Below are 16,983 nucleotides of genomic sequence, written 5' to 3'. Positions count from 1 at the left end.
TTATTATTGTCAGAAGGGACTGACTTTCGCACCTTTTTTTTGTTTATGTGAATTTTCTCATAAGATGACTCCTGATGGCCTAAACTCAAAGCTGTGTTTGACACAGCAAAAAAAGAAAAGCCCTCATATGAGCAACAATCAAACAGGCTCACTGTACAGACTGGCTCTGATGGTTGTTTGTCTTAAGCCACTTTTCCTCCTGCTGAGCATGAAAGCTGGATGGGATATTTGTTACAGTTTGGATGAAAGTTATAAGAAGACACGCTTTAAAAATCATGCATTATGCATTCCCCAAAGGGCAAATTATGACAGATGTTTGCAGAACAGCTTTGTCCACATGAAAAGAGAAATTTGTTTGTGAGTTGTAGCTGAGATTTCTGGCATACTGAAGAAAATATTAGGTAAATGAAATATAATATGATCTCTGGAAAACTAATTCAATCCCTGCAAAATGGCATAGGCATCTTAGATCCTTTGCCCTGCGTGTTCTTAGATATGGACATGTCTTTTACAGGCATATTTACTAACATAGATACATATAACTATGAAAAAAAAAATTCAGGATAGACATAGCATTTTGGGTTTTGCTGCTGAATTACAGGAGGGCATTATTTCCTCTTGCAAAAGATGTTTTTTCTAAGGGGGATAAATAAGGAGGCACTGAAGCACCACACTTTCACAAGCTGTTATCGTGGTTGCCACGTTGATATTTTGGGATGAGCTACGATCTTTGTTCCAAAAGCTCATACAAAGTCCCACTTGATGTTTGTCGACTGTGCTTTTGATTTAAATTGTAAATGACAGATTTTTAAAAAAAAAAATCCACCTGACAAGGCTGATTTCTGCAAGGCTTGATCTGAAGATTTTCTGTGCCAGTTTTGGAAAAAGACTGGAAAAAGGGCGAGTTATCAAAAATATTCTAACCAATCCATAAAGTCCAATATGGCTGTTACATTAATTAGTTAAGCATCAATATTCCATGGAAATTATGCCACAGAATATATGTGAGATGATCTATAGTGTAATGGTTTACAGATTTGCCTAAAACAATCAAAAGATGCCAAGTTTGATACAGGGAGGAGAAATAAATCCCTCTGGAGTTGAGTCAAGAAGGGCATTAAAATAGCTTTGTTCTACAAAAAAAAAAGATTGTATACATCTGGGATATTGTCCTCCCACTGTAGGCTGCATTCGACTAAGGATCTGGCGTCTATATGTAGGAAGACTCAGAAGTGTTGGTATTTAATTTTGGACAAAGCGTTTGAAGGCTACAGGATTCAAGAATGGCTGGCAAGATATGAGGTGCTAAAATGTAACTTCATTAGTGAAGTGAAATTTTTTGCTGTGAGCACCAAAGTAAATTAAAAGACTGATATAGCCTATATATCAGCTATTTCTAGGTTGATATGAAGGCTTCTAACCCTCCTTAAGTTCATTATCTGTAATTAATCTGTAATTTGTAGTTCTTTATAAGTGTCATATGAATGTAAACTGCATTTTCACAAAAAATGTGCTTTACAAACATATAACGGATTGAAAACAGAGTGAGCAGTAGTGGCTTGCTATGCATACAGTTAGGGTAAACACACAGCATTATTTTTGCTTTCTCAAAATAGGGTCCAGTTTTTTTAGGCCTGCGGCTCTTAAATAAATGCAACCCATAGATACCTGAGTAATTTTAGAGTGTCAGCTTCTTTGTTCACAGAGTGGTTAAGATATCTGACCGGTCCCTTTGTATTCTGTTCATCACTTTATTAAAAATGTAAAACATTTATTATGAAGAACAAATCTACACCAGTGACTATGAGGCACAGAATAACGATGGGCACTCAGCGAGGTGGAAGACGAAAGGACTACAACTCCCGCGAAGCAACAGAACGGGAAGCCCAGACTGCGCAAGCGCAGGGCAAACGGTCGCGCGGATGATTTGAGTTTTGTTTGAATGGCCGAAGACGAAGGGGGTTACCGTGTTTTTAAGTTTTGGCAATGTAGAGATGGCAGCAACGCAAAATCTGTCGGATTCAGACCAATCGTCTGTAAGCGACCAATCTGCGTCCAGTCGGAGCGGTAACAGAAGTATAAGAGTTGCAGAAAAGGAGAGGAGGAAGAACGAGGCGGAGGACCCGTTTGTTTTAGCTCTGAAATACTTCTCTGACGGTAGGTCTAAATATAAACTTCCGCCCAACAACAGGCTGTGGCGTTACTGTTACTAACCATACAGTGTTTAACCTCAGCAGAAAACAGATGGAGAAAATCCAACGAGGCCTGAAAAAAAGTGTATGATTTCGTTACCTTTGTATTTAATGTGGCGTGTAACGCAGCTAACTAGCATACGCCTCCCCTGTATTAGCATTGGGACCCCGGGGAAGCCAAAATATCAGCGTCTTTGGCTATTAGGTAACAGGCATTGTGTCGTGCCAAAACACAAAGGGGTCAGGAAGCTCGCTTAAACCTCTCACTTGATTGCATGGACATTCTTTTAAAACAAGAAAGAATGAGGAAAATACTCTAATACGTCTGTGGGACCCGTATTATCTCGAAGCTCTACTTCAAGCAATTTTAAGTCAGTCATAGTCGTTGTGAGCTAAACAAATTAAAATATGTATTTCACTGGATTTGATTAAAGTCTCTACTCATCACCCAAAGTTTGTTACTGTATGTTTTGCAGTAATATAATCTAATCTTTTATTTTGAAAAAACGTCTTCCCACTTCCCCTAAGCAGGTTTTGGTTCGGTGTAGTTATGCCATATTTAGAAGTTAATTGAATGCTGCTCATGTCAATGAAGATGGCCTTGATGTTTATATGTGGTGCACATATAGTTCTTTATTAGGGTACGCGTGTTGTCTAATCAGGTAATGCAGCTCTGGAATATTTTCCACTTTTATGAATCTCCTGCAGTTCAGTTTTTAAGGAGGTTGCCAGAAAGGTGATTGTTTTACTTACTGGGATCACAGTGGGCTTTGGAATTCTGCATATTTTAAAGCGCTTCTAATATTTTATGTTAACATATGTAAAAGGGAGCATTTGGAGTAGAGCTTTAGGATTTTGAAGCGACTTGGATTCATCCTGAAATCATGGACGAAAAGTTGATACATGACCTGAGAGGTTTAGCTGAATTGAGATGGAAAAATAGTCACTCTTACTATCCATCTCATCCAATCATTTCCTTAACAACTTGCCCCTTTCCGTGTCATAGCTGACAACGAGTGAGTCACAACTGTATCACAGGGCTATTATTCTTACATTCTCAGTGAAAACATAGATTAATTTGTTCTAAAAGATTTATGTGGTTAAACCAACCATCCATCGGGGCATCTATCGATTTATCGTCTGCTTACCCAATTCATTGTCACGGGGCCTGAAGCCTATCCCTGGTGTCATAAGGTGACAGGTGTGGTACACCCTGGACAGACCACCAGTTTGCTACAGGGTTAATGCATTAAATCAATAACCCAGACAAATATAGTAGATTGACAGCTTTCTTTTGAACTAAGTATTTCAAAATCTGTTGACTTATGTGGAGGATTTCCTTCAAATAGGTGGTTAGAAGAGTCTTATAGTAGTTTTAAACAACCTAAGATGTAAATATTCAACTAAAATATCACTTGCAGCCAATGGAGTGGTGATGTAACTTGTAGTTACTGACGGGTAATCATCATTATTATTTTTAAACAAGCAGATAAGCAATCTTCTGTCAGACCTAGTATTAAGCCAGCATTGAAAACAAAAACATTCCAGTATTTACATGAACAGGAAAGTATAGACCTACGGCAGTCACAAGTAACTTTAACTGGGTAAAAAGGCTTTCAACACACTACATTATGCTTTACTACATGTCAGAAATTTGATTAACTTCATCATTTTTAATAATTGAGCACAACCTTCATTATAGTCTTTTAGCCGATTAGACATTAGTGTAGCATTTCTTAACCAGAAAGATTATGTGGAGCTGCAGTTCTTTCCAGTACAAGTGGATTTCCCATGATTTGGTTTTTGCATGACTTTGAACATTTGTGGTGCATGACAACAGGCCTGAAAAACTGTGTTGTATAGAATTTTGAACCATCTCATGTGATTTTCAAGAGTCTTTATATTTCTTTAATTGTGCTCTTTTGACTCTTTGTTTTATTTTTCCCTCCAGAAATTAGTATCTCTCATAAATATTTAGATATGAGTTAATTATTCATCCAGGATTCTCTTCCATATCTTCACCATCTGTGTTCTTATTCTTGTTATTTTATGTTAGTTCTATTTAGTGCTAGTGATGAAGTGGTTAAAGGCACTGTTAGTGACGCATTCCTGAATTACTTGCCTACAGTGACCCTGGTTCCTGCAACTTATTAAACATCTTAAAAGGCATTGGATGCATTAATTAATTAACTTGGCATAAAAGGATTCAAGGATGAAATGATTCAAGAGACTGACATCACTTGGATGTTTTATTTTAGATCATTTTAGTTGTTTTTGTCTTCACATTTTTAATGTATTTTTTTGTTATTTTCTTGAAAATGCAGAAAAAGGAATGTACCACACACCTTCTGATTAAATACTTTAGCATGTAAGCAATAAAGCATCAAACATTGTCTAGCATCAGCCAACTAATTTGTTATTACTTTTAACTAATCTGACAAATATTTTCACCCTGGAGCTGTGTTGTATCTAAATAACCCCCAAAAGTCTAAATTATTTCTGTGATTTGACTCTAGATGACAGCAGCGCTGTGGTCTGTTTTTGTTATTCTTAATGAGAAGCCAGCAAATGCGTGAATATTTGATGATGGATTTAACACTGAGCTAAATTGCGAAAACAGACAGTTTTTATGTCGCAGTGAGTAAAATGTAATAAACTGTTTTTCTGGGGGGGAGGGGGCGGTCTGATGAAGCAAACTGTTTATATCAGCTCATACCCTGTCATCCAATATCAAAGTTGCTGACTTATTCTAGTGTGTAAAACTGTTTTGTTTATGTTTTTGTTTTGTTTTGTTTGCTTCTCAGCTCATTAACACATTCCATTTTAAGGCCCTGCAAGTCACTTCTTTACATAAAACTGTTTACATCCATCTATCCATTCTCTTCCGCTGGTCCTTATGAGGGTAGGCTGGAGCCTATCCCAGCTACCATAGGGCGAGAGGCAGGGGTACACCCTGGACAGATTGACAGTCTGTCGCATGGCTAACGCATCGAGACGGACAACCATTCATACTCACATTCACACTTATGGGCAATTTAGAATCATGTCTTTCCTGAAGTCTTTTAGGAAATATCAGTGTAAGTGTTTTTTCCATTTATATAAATGTACACACTTTAATACAATGTCACCTCTCCTCCGTGTAGTTGAAGCAGGGACTCCTGCTCTGGGGAATGATGAGCTGGAGAAGAACCTGGTGCAAGTGGAAAAGGTGGCCTATAGTCAGGGACTTCCCCCAGAAGCAGTTTCTATTATGCTGGAGTTTGCCATGAGCCTCCGTATGGGTAAGACTGTCTTTGCATCAGCCTCAAACTGGGTAAATTGGGGAATTTCCAGCAGGAAGGATGGGCTTGTGTAACAGAATTATAGAGAGCAGGAGTTTGAGGACCTAGCAAATGTACTTTTGGTTACACTTTTCACACTTAACTGATTTGAAAACAACAATTCACCAAGCCTGCCAGTCTTTGTACTGTCAATAGAAAAAGAGAGCATAAGCACAACAGATCTATTGTAGTCTTCCACAATGTAATATTGTGAAGGTTAATTGAAAAGATCTTTATAGTAATATAATATTAATTGTATAGTTTATACAATATAAAGAATTATTATTTCTAATCGATGTGATGTGAGTTTCATTCTTTTAATTGTACAGTCATTTGGACAGTGTGAAAAAATGTGTGGTAATGTCTTTGATATTACGTCCCTCTGCACTCTTTAAGGTTTCTTTTGATAAATTTTGCTCTGAATTTTCTGTGCAGGGACTTCTCCATGTGTCCGGGTGCTCAAGTGTCTGATTCCTGCCTCTGTGGTGCCACAGGAGGCTGTTGTTCGAGCAGTGGTTTGGCTCAGCGTTGGCAAGATGCCCATCAGCACTCAAGTAAGTGCACGTAAAATATTTGCACTAAAGGAAATATTATAACTTCCAATCCTTCTTTAGGGATTCAGTTAACTTTTGGGGCAGTAAAAGTTTGTTTGATGTGCCTAAAGCTTCTTCTCATTTTCTGTTCATTAATTATTGTCTGGAGGAATATTTGTCCAGGGAACGCGCGAGTCTGGCTGTGTTGCAGCTCTGTTTGAGCTCCAGTCGTGTCTGTTTAGTATAATGATTGTAAATCCACCAAGTCCAACTTTTCAGCTCTGCCACACTAAAATTAGCACAAGGTATATTTTGGGATTACAAAGAGCAGCTGAAAAGCGCAGGAAGTGAGACGTAGGAGCAGTTAAGAGATACCAGCCAATTTTCAAAATAAAATACAACTCAGGCTCAAATACTCCACTTCTGAAGTTCTTCTGGTGTGTTTTGAAGTTCAGACTTGTTTAGTTTTATGCCTTGTTTATTCCTGGGGTCACACTGAAGACATAATTTCATTGTTCTATTTGATAAGAGTGTGACATTAACGATCAAACTTACTTCTCTTCCATGCAGGTTCTTTTCATAAAGTGGGTATTGACTGTATTTGATATGATTGATGCAAAGGACCAGCTACGAGCAATTTATGGCTTCATCTTCAACTTCGTCACAGATGAAAATCTGGTAAGTGCTGGCGATCTTTATAATAATGGGTTGAAATGACTGTTTAGACAAATCCGATGGCATTTACACATGTCAGGCACGCTTTTCACTAAGCTGGACTGTGTTTTTAACAGCTGGCAAGATAAATAGTTATGTTTTAAAGGTGTGAATTGATTAATCATGTTGTCAAAATTTTTCAGTGTCCTTTCATCTGCCATCTCTTGTACCTTTTGACCCGAAAGGAAAGCGGTAAGCCAAATACTTTTATCCTTGAAATCAGATCCCTATACTATGAAAATACTATTCTCCCTTTTTTTCAGTTTACTTCTTTGTTTCACCTTTTTCCTCATCACTTTTCTGAGGTTTTTTAACATCTCATTTTGTCGCGGTAGTGCGAGTCTTCAGAGTCAGGAAGCTACTGGAACTACAATCTAAACTGGTAAGCATCCTGCAGTTTTGATGTCGTCATCAATCAAGTGGATTTCATTATTTCCTTCCTCAGTGTGAGAATCATTTTGGAATTTAATTGCAGAAATGTAACGGCACAATTTTCCCATAAACAGTTACCCTCCAGTTGCCCTTGTCGCGCATCTCATTATGAAAGAAACAAAAAATGTGATGCAGAGTACAAAGATGGGACTGATTGTTTATTGTTTTCTTCTCAGGGAAGACAGCCTTTCCTCCTGCACCTACTGTCACTTTACAAAGTGTTTTGCCCTGAACTGGTGACACTCTCCATTCCATCACGGATGAAGGTTTGTACCTAAAACATACTTGCTCTTGGAATACGACCATTCTCTGGAAAACAAAGCAAACATGGTGGTTTTCATCTTTTGTTGCAGAGTGGGTTTAGGAACCACATTTCTCCCTGGCAATCAGCATTGATTGCTGTCCAGAAGAGGAACGGTTTGCAAGGCGCTTCCAGCATGAGTCTGGTCACAAACAAGGATAAAACCAACCCAAGAAAAAGGGTATGCATCTTTTTAATTGGGTTTGTAGCCAACCGTCAGCTACTGCTGCTGCCTGACAGTACCTTCCCAGCTTTTCATTTGTTGGAGGTTCACATTAGTGTGTACTTTATTTGTGCCAGCAAAAAAAATTGGCATATTTTCATTCAGATGTACACTGCAGATCATTTTCTTGATTACTTTGTACATTTTCTTGTGCTGCCTGATGCTTTTTTCCCTTCCGTTCATTATCATTGTGTTTTGAACTGTTAGTCAAAGGAGATACATAATTATTTGTATTCAAGCAGTTTATCATGATTTTAACTCCTTTGCTTTTTACTTTCTGCTTCTTTCTTAGAAACACTGCCACCTGGAATTTCCTGCTTTGATTCCTGCACTGAACAAAGAAGCTCAGTCTGAGCAGTCCTCCAGCAGAAGGATGGTCCCACTAGTGGAGCTCCACTCTTTTGCTCAGCTGTTGGAAAATATGCATCGTATAGAGGTAATTTCTCCTGTGATAAATCTCAGAGTTCTGCATCTGTCGAGTGCCGACACTGGGGAGGCATCTTGATCTTTCGCTGTGTTGCTGCCTCTTATCTAGTTCAATTTTACAGATCAGCTGTAAATCATTTCAGCAACAGAATATGATGTATTCTAGTTGGCCACTGTAGTGTCCCAGTAAATCAGATGCAGCAGGAAAATGAGAATCCCTTCCTCCTAACTACCAAGAAACACCAGCAGTGATGACAGCTGTCAAAGGAACACTGCGGTCTCAGGATGGACTAATAGTGAAGCAAAAGACAAATCTATGATCTAAACTACTAACATGGAATTAAGAGAAAAGAGAATATATAATGAAAATTACTTTTTCACTTTTAGAACAAGTACACCGGCTACTTGAATGGATGGCAAGAACTTGTGGCTTAAACAGGGTTTTATACGTTTTGTGTCTGCTTGGGTCCCTATCATGTAAATTTCCTCATTGAAGAGTGAGTGCAAGGAACTCATCCGTGGAGAACTGATATTATAACTCGTCAACTATGCATGCGCCCAGGCAGCAAGTTTAAAGTGGACTTGGAAGAAGTAAAACAGGAGAGAATACTCTGTCGTGAGGACTCCAGCTGTCTGTGGCTTTAAACAGGCTTTTTCATAAGGAATATATATGTAAAGATGCAGCATCTCATGCTGAGCCCCCACAGCAGGTTCACAGGAAAGGCAAAAGAGAAAGAGAAGTCCTTTTAAGGGGTCTCATAACAGGCGTATAACAAAAATACCAACTTCCTCAGGTGACTACTTGCATTACAGAAGTTTTTTTTTTTTGTATTAGGTATTTTCTTTTATGTTTAAATATGCAAACTGGGCATTGCCAGTTAAATTATGCGTGTAAATTGGCAAGAAATCCCGATCTTGGATCAAATCACATTTAAGTCACCAGTTCAGCAGGCTTTGAGTGACTCAGTAAAAACTTTGGGCGCATAGATATCAAATTGGAAAGTTTGGATATGCTACTGAAGTGAGGATTTTTGGATCAGAGTACAAGTATTTATAGAATGTTATACAATTATAATGTACTAGTAAAATAAATTCTTTACTTAAATATACACTTGAAGCGTCACCATTTGATTACATACACAAAATCCAACATTATTACTTTGCTTAAACAGCAGAGAAAGTGCAGTAAAAATATCTAAATGTGTATTTTGGGCTTTTATTTTCACAAGTGGGAAAGAAGACATGTTATTGATGCAAAATGGCACAACACCTCAAGTCTGACTGGTCCATAAGAATTTTTTTCCCTTTAGTAGCTGTGTTTGAATTGTGATATATCCTCTGGGCCACAGGGTGGCGCTGTGTTACTGTTGTATTTGTATGAGTTTGTTGTGCTTGGCCATTAAAAACTTTGACCTAGAGAAACCACAGCGTAAGTGGCCTGTGGCTGTTTATTATATTAGAGCACAAACTGACTTCATGAGCAGAGTGCTTGTCATTTGTTTTTTTTTAAACAGGCTGTTGCTTTTTTATTCTTACAGATATCATCAGCGTGTTATTTGTCCTTTATGAGTAATGAAAGCAAGGGATGTTAGCGGAGATGTATCTGAGTAAAGCATTGGACAAAGTTGCAAAGCAAATGGTCATTTTTAGAGAGGCCTCTCCATAAATGTCTATTTGCCCTGCAGATTCAGTGACCTGATAAACCAATGTAAGTCATTTTAAAAGGATTGCAGGGTTTTATGCGTCATGCTACATAAATTCACCTCTTTCACTGCCCACAAAGCAAACGTGGACAATAAGGCTTGGAGGGCGTTGGTGCCAAATGTGTTTATGGCAGGGAGAGTGGTGCTTTGCCACGTGTTAGGAAAGACAGATGAGTACAATCAATTTCCCTCATAAAACTATTCGGTTACAGCATTGACAAAGGATCATTGATTATTTCCCTCACGGCCGGCGTTCTTGTTGTCAAAAGCAGAATGGTGCTTTCTCAGTTTAACGATACAGTTGCTCCATAATTACTGAAGAGCTGAGTTGTGTCCATTTACAGTCTGTCTTTCTCTCATTCTAATTCATGTATTAAATTGACAAAGTCCCCATATTGAGAGGCAGCTGTTCAGCCACAATAAGGGACTGTATAAACTATCCAGTGTGGTGGAAGAAGTGTCCCAGTACTGCCATTATGGGGATTACCAGATACCGAGGAACTGGCTTAAAATTAGATTGGTGGCCAACCCTGTGACAAGGACACGATCATCTGTTGGTTCTTACACTCTTATTTATTTCAGCTTCTGTATTTGTTTATTTGTTTTTTGCTTTTGTGTACCTGTTGTCTTTATGTGTCTTTCTGGTTATTTTAGTTTCTTAATCATAATTTTGCTTCATGTGTTTCCACCAGCTGCCTGCTCAGATGGGCTCGCTGCTGGGTTCCAGTCTGGCGCTGCAGTACCTGGACTGTGTGCAGGATGAGTCTGCCCTCCTTCGCCTCAATTTCTGGTTAGGCTACGCTTTTCACGAAGGTAAGTCGGGAACACACACTACACACTACATAACCGCTGTGACATGTTCTTTCTAGAAGTTAGAGGAAAAGCAGAGCTGACCTTGAGCTGAACCCCAACATAACTTTGTTGCCATGTTAAAGGGATTCTTTTACAGAAGGGTTTAAAGACATATGAGAGTATGTCTCCGTGTGAAGATGCAGTGCATCTGAAATCTCCTGCTGTCCTCTTTGTAGTGCTCTGAATTTTTCACGCAGTAAATACCCCTTTTTGACTTTATTTTTTAAAGAGTTTTTATTCTGTGGCGATGGAGGACCCAGTCAGACTTCAGAAGAAGCTCTCCAGTTTTTGAACAAGTTGCTGTCTGCACAGCACTTTCTGCAGGTGAGCCCCTGATAGCGACGTCCACAGCTCACTAACATCGTCATTATTTCTGATGCTCATTAACCTGGCGCCACACGCGTACCTGATACGTGCTGCGTACCAACGCTGAGCCAAAGATTTATTTCACATCATAATTTTCTCCAACAGGAGGGCTTTTCCAGTTCAGAGGTTTTCCTCTATAAATTTCTGAACGTTTGGGACGGCTCACTACTCCGTCCGCAGATCCTCGGCCTGCTGAGCAACATTCCGGTTGTTCCAAGTTCCCGTGAGTGTTACCTCCACAGATCACTGCTTTCTATGACCGTCTTTCTTCACAGCTCAATTTTCTCTCCTTATGTCTGTCAACGTACACTTACATAACACAGGTTTTCTCTCTGACCTTGTCGTGCACTTGAATAAAATCACAGTCATGTTCTCATCTTAGCAAGCTGTCATTTTGTCCTTTATGTAGGGAACTGTAACGCATTGAATTGTACGTCAGGTACAATAGTGACCTTTTGTCTCCCCCTTCAGAGATCAGAAGGCTTCTGTTTGAGCCTCTCATGCAGCTTTTCTTCACATCCTCGCTGTTTTTCAAGGTAGGCTTTTCTTTCGCAGACACAAACAGATCAAACTTGCTCCCATTACTGTTCGAAGTTATTAGAAAAAAAAATGCAGTAATGAAAAACAGCGCAACAAAGCCCTTGTGTAGTTCAGTGTTTAACATGCTGCATAATTGGTTCTTTTTCTCTCTTTCGTGTTTGTATCTCTGCAGTGTGGACTGATGGAGTGTCTTAACAATATGCTGTTGAAGTGGTTGACCTGGCACTCCATTTATGCTCTGGAAGACGACCTGGACATCAGCCTCAACAGCCACACGTCCATGTGAGTTTCACATCTGTTCAGTTATATTTAGTTCCATGTATATAGTGTGTTTTCTGAGCAATAGTCACTTCAAGGGAAGTAAACCTGGATGATTTAGCAATCTGACGTTAGCATGCAGTAGAAAGTAGGGAGGAAGACAGAGTCCTGCAGCAGAATCGGGCTCAGGGAGGGACAGCCACTTGATTTATTCCAAAATCTGAGATGTGTTGAATAGAAAATCCAAAAAACCGTGAAGACCCCAATAAATGGAAATCTAATACGATTCCCTAAGGAGAGCATTGTGGTATGCAGAGGTAAAAATCCTCCCTGGTTTCAGATATTATAGAACGTGTTCAGCTGCATAACCAGTAAGCAATGCAGAGGTCACGATCCATTAATTATCAACATCCATTTAACGCATCCTCAGTCATTTGGATGACCTCTGCATCAGCTGATGGAGGAAACAAACAGTGTGTTGATTCAGACAGCAGACATCAGTAATGACAAATTCCCTACGCAAGTGAAATGGACACCTTCCAACAGCGAGTGGTTCATTACTCAAGCCAGATAAACATTCCCGTGCAGTAACATGTGCAGGACTACTCCCCTTTTCAATCACTAGTTCAACCCTTCCACATTTCTTCTTACCTTGGAGATAAATGTCCCTGAAAAATCCTGAATCCAGGTACAGTCACACTGTGGTCGGGGATGTATGAGTGTGTCAGTGCCTCGCTGCAACACCCCATGAAGCACATCAAACTCCACTCTCTGTGTTCCCCCGTGGGGCTCAGTCAGCTCACCGCGCTCATCCATAGTACTGTCCAAACACCTCACATTCTCCACGATGATCGCTGGAACAGCTCCTGCTCTGAGACCCCGTTGTTTTCTCCGTAGCTTCTCCAGGATTACAGGCTTTGCTCGTGGAAGTAAAAACTGTCAGCACGACCAACAGCTGAAGACAAGGCAGAGGAAAATACAAACACCAGGAACAGCAAACGGAACAAAACACAAACTACAGGAGAGTGCAGACAGAAGTTAATGGCTTACAATAGTGAGAAATTCGTAGAGGAAAGAGAGGTATCGAAACAAAACACTCAGTACATCATGGGACGTTCCGCCTGAGCCTGTAGGAGTATAAGCAGTGGATGGTTCGGTTTAAACCATAACTATAGGCTTTATCAGAAAGGAAAGTTCGAAATTATTAAGAGGTCTTTAAAATATGATGATGTAATTTGATCATTCAAGGCTTTGTATGTAAATGATTTTGAATGTAATCCTAGATTTGGAGAGCCTTTAGAACAACCTGATGATATGGAATTATAGATTTTCAGCCTAGAAGTTAAAAAAAAAAAAATCCATGATATCGTTTTTCACTGTTGCTTTGAGATGGGATTTTGTGAATATTGGTAGAACTGTAAAGAGAAAGAAGCCAGACCTCAAGCTTAAGTTTATTAGGGAGTGAAAGACACATCCTGCAGGCCAAGTAATGTAATACATAGCCGGTATCTGGTTAGACACCCATGTTCTGAGAACTTAAAGTGCCAAATATGATAACCTAAATACAAAATTACATCTGCTTCCTGCTTTCTTGATGCTTGAAACTTGTACTTTGTGTCACGAAATGCTTTCTCATAGAAGTTGGCTTTTTATTTATTGTGCCTTAATTGACTAATTACTTTTCCCCAAGGACAAAACAGAGTCGTTTTAATTTTGATTATTGGCAAATTAAGTTAAATGTCAAGTCTCTCGTTGCAACTTTTTAAAAAATTCTTGATTACGTTAAATCTTGAAAGACAACTGACATTTGTATATGTTGCAACTATTTATCTTGAATCGAATCCATCTGTTATCCACTAGCAGCTAAAGCAAATCAGGCGGAAGTCTTTATTGTATGTCCTTTATTTGAAATTTGTTTGGGAACAAGTGGCACCTTAATATCCAGGGAAACGATTTTCTAGCTTCCAAATTGAAGGGTGGCGTACGAGTCAATTATGTTTAAATGCCTGAGCTTCATCACTTGTATAATCCTGCAATAAATGTCTTCAGTCAGTGGAAAGATCCATTTTACTCAGTGCCATTTCCAAGTTCAGCTGTGGTATTTACCCAGTGTACAACTCATTGAAGAAATCATTGATCACGCATTGTGTTTGTATCTGTTTGATTCAGTGTTTGTCATTTGTGTTTGCAGTGAGCTGCTTTGGATAGATTCCTGTGTTTTTATATGAAAAACTGCAACAAAGTTTCAAAGGACATGAGTCAAATGCTGTCACAGGTGTCATTTTACATCCGTTTTGGGTAAAGTGACTCTCTTTTGCCCTGTGTTCCAGAAACATGACTCTGTCGGGGTTTAAGGATTCGGTGATGGAGCTGATTCACTTTGTGGGTCGACTGGCCTCTGTGGGCCTTCAGCTTGAAGGCTGTCACTGTCTCCTCCTCAGCTTCGTCCTGGACTTCTATGAGACGGTAAAAAAAAGAAGAAGCTGGAGTTAATGATTTTATCTGTTTTGTCATAATCTGTGTTTGCGATTTGTTATTGTCTCTATGTAGTGACACAAAAAATAAAACATCCTCGAGATGTTTCACCACCCCTACCTTACAGAATGATGGTATTTGTAGGGTCTGACACCTTAAAAACACAAGCCCAGTCTTATTTAGCAAAATGCAAGTAGAGGGAGAGAACATGAGATTCCCTGAACAGCTTTAAAGATCAACTTGTAGCAGAGCACACTCTTTCTAAAAGGTTCAGCGGGGATGCATATTCTATGTCTGAGCCTCTGCTTTAACGTTTTTAATCTCTGTGGGTGTTTGTTACATGTTTTTCTCCTCCCGCAGGTTTGTGACACATTTCTGAAGTATGGCCTCCCCCTCATAGTGATGCCTCCAGCTGGAGTCTTTTACCCAGCCCTGTTTGCCACTGACCCCGTCAGCGTGGACCGACTGGCCTACATCATGCACAGGTGGGTGCTCAGCACCTCTATGGGAAGCTGCCATAAGCTTATCTTAATGCATACATTAGCAATGCCCTAAATGTAGTATGTCATATGCTGCTTATACATATTTGATAAAGGGACTGAATTGGAATCAAATGGCTTAATTGAACTTGCATGTTAAGGCATTATTAATGATGGAGGCCAGGGGGCAATACCCTAAAGCCCAGATTCTTTCCTTACGTGGAATTCTAGTATCATTTATAACTCCAGGCTTTAATAACACACGTCCTTGTAGCCTAACGAATTGAGTACACCCTGGGGTCTTAAAATAATTTTACCAAAGCTAAGAGTAAAAAGCCGTGACTCCAAAATTAAAACGTAATTGCACGGTGTGTTTTGACTGACCATAGAGAACTGGCTGTTGTGCAGTGATTTATGATCACAGAGGCCACTGGTCCATTGCTTTTATTTATTTATTTTTCTTCTATTTTCATCAGGTACAAAGTGAACTTGACATCAGCTAAGAGCCAAGAGAAAGTGACAGAGGTAAAGATTGATGCTTATTGTTTTTGTTATGTGAAAATGAACATGTGAACAATATTATACATTCATTTTCTGCTTTAATGTTTTAGTCGATGCTCTCTCTGTGTTTTGCCCCTTCATTCACTTTTGTAGATTTAATAGTAAAGCTCTTTAGGAGTCTACAAGCATCTACTTAAACCTGGTGACTTTAATATCTTCTCAGATGTGAACTTAAAGTTGTCCTTTATTACAGCAGTCACTGTGAGCTGCGAATTTGAAAGTACATGTCAGTCAAGCCAGTATGTGTGCCTGAAAATGTCATTGGCAGCCTTTATTAAGTAAAACAGCCTTGGTAAATGGTATTCAGATTAATCATCACAGCATCAGATCTCTGTAGTTCGGCTATACTCTTACTCCACTTTCTTAGTTTCTCCTTTTGAAATGTGCTTCTCAGCAGGCCTTTCACATCAGCCGCCAGACTTTCCGTGAGTTCAACCACTACGTCGTCATCATGGTCAACTGCCTGTGGAACTCCAGAATGTTTCATCCAGGGATGGGCGTACAGCTGGGAGAGGAGCTGCTTCTCAAGAGTAACGTGCCACAGTACGGGTCGAGCTTCGACCTCGTCCACCATCCCGCTTTCATGAGCTACGCGGTCAACTTTCACCAGAAGGTGAGTGCGCGTCATTTGTCTTGATTTGGGTTGAATCCTACATGCTACAGTAAAACCCATGCTTATTTTCATACCGCACAGGGAATTTGAATCAGCAGGCAGCGCGGTTAATCATCTTACAGACCAGCTAAATGTGGTGTTAATGTATCTTTCACAGATGATGCATTAATACAGAAGGAGATTTTATTATTAATGAGTGCAGCGTGAGATGGGGTTTTTCATCAAGTTTAATAATATCCGCACCTTTTTTATTTTTTGGTTGGGTCCAACTGCATCATCCAGCAGTGATCCTGTGAGATTCACGAAGGCTGGCTGTCGATAAATATTAATGTTCTCTTTTCATCAGTGTTGGCCGGGGAAAAAGGACATGGACCTCAATTCCATAAAGGTATGAGGTTCTTTTTCATTTCCCTGCATTTATAATAAAGTTCAGGTGTAGTTTGATGTGCATCGGTCATGTTTCATAGATTAATAGAGACATCTTTGATCACACAAATCTTCAGATGTCTGCAATCTGACCTGACATGTTTCTGTGTGTGTGTGTTTCAGCACTCCAAGCCATGGAATTGGTACCTGGAGTATTTGTTCACTCAGGGCTATGACGGCCTTAAACATTTTGTTCAGAGTAACATCAGCTGGCAGCTGAAAGCAGACGATGGTCAGGTTGACGCACAGCAGAGGTAGAAGCTGAACCCGGCGGAGAAGAAAAAAAGCGCCAACTCGCTTCTTATATCCCCCCTTTTTTAAAAAAGACTTGTACATATGTATCCCCTCGCCTCTTCCAAGTGTGCGAGTAGTTTTTATGTAAATACATTTATCTGTCCTTATTGTCTTGTACATTTAACAATGATGGCATAATGTGTTTTTTTTTTTTTTTCTCTTGTACATCTTGTCTGCTGCCAACCTATTAATTGCACTCTTGAAAAATAAATAAGTGTAAGACTTTTCCTTTTTTATGCAAATAAATAACACCTGTTGTTTCTAAAGAACACAGC

The 16,983-nt window shown here is 39.4% G+C and overlaps 1 protein-coding gene across 2 annotated transcripts; it reads left to right on the top strand.

Moving 5' to 3' along the window:
• Nucleotides 1-1,729: 1,729 nt before the first annotated feature.
• Nucleotides 1,730-16,732, top strand: cenpi (centromere protein I). Of its 2 annotated transcripts, none has more exons than XM_040015896.1 (20): nucleotides 1,730-2,157; nucleotides 5,336-5,473; nucleotides 5,948-6,066; nucleotides 6,616-6,723; nucleotides 6,903-6,951; nucleotides 7,095-7,141; nucleotides 7,368-7,457; nucleotides 7,545-7,673; nucleotides 8,008-8,151; nucleotides 10,537-10,657; nucleotides 10,926-11,020; nucleotides 11,168-11,285; nucleotides 11,534-11,598; nucleotides 11,775-11,884; nucleotides 14,191-14,326; nucleotides 14,696-14,820; nucleotides 15,291-15,339; nucleotides 15,773-15,988; nucleotides 16,335-16,376; nucleotides 16,538-16,732. In XM_040015896.1, the coding sequence occupies exons 1-20, from the start codon at nucleotides 1,995-1,997 to the stop codon at nucleotides 16,670-16,672; spliced, it is 2,199 nt and encodes a 732-aa protein (XP_039871830.1). In that variant the 5' UTR covers nucleotides 1,730-1,994; the 3' UTR covers nucleotides 16,673-16,732. The 2 variants fall into 2 exon arrangements, with proteins under 2 accessions (XP_039871830.1, XP_039871829.1); XM_040015895.1 differs by having other exon boundaries at nucleotides 1,798-2,157; nucleotides 15,770-15,988.
• Nucleotides 16,733-16,983: the final 251 nt, after the last annotated feature.

This window comes from Simochromis diagramma, unplaced genomic scaffold, assembly GCF_900408965.1.
Source record: "Simochromis diagramma unplaced genomic scaffold, fSimDia1.1 OVJJ01000685.1, whole genome shotgun sequence".
NCBI classification, from domain to species: Eukaryota; Metazoa; Chordata; class Actinopteri; order Cichliformes; family Cichlidae; genus Simochromis; species Simochromis diagramma.
The sequence above is the reverse complement of the archived record's forward strand: the minus strand, read 5'-3'. Positions and strand labels throughout refer to the sequence as shown.

Bases quoted from the DNA above. Each gene is read 5' to 3' on its own strand.
- cenpi (XM_040015895.1), top strand. From the start codon at position 1,995: ATGGCAGCAACGCAAAATCTGTCGGATTCAGACCAATCGTCTGTAAGC. The intron at 6,952-7,094 runs GTAAGCCAAATA...TTGTCGCGGTAG, and splicing joins TTTGACCCGAAAGGAAAGCG to TGCGAGTCTTCAGAGTCAGG. The intron at 10,658-10,925 runs GTAAGTCGGGAA...TATTTTTTAAAG, and splicing joins AGGCTACGCTTTTCACGAAG to AGTTTTTATTCTGTGGCGAT.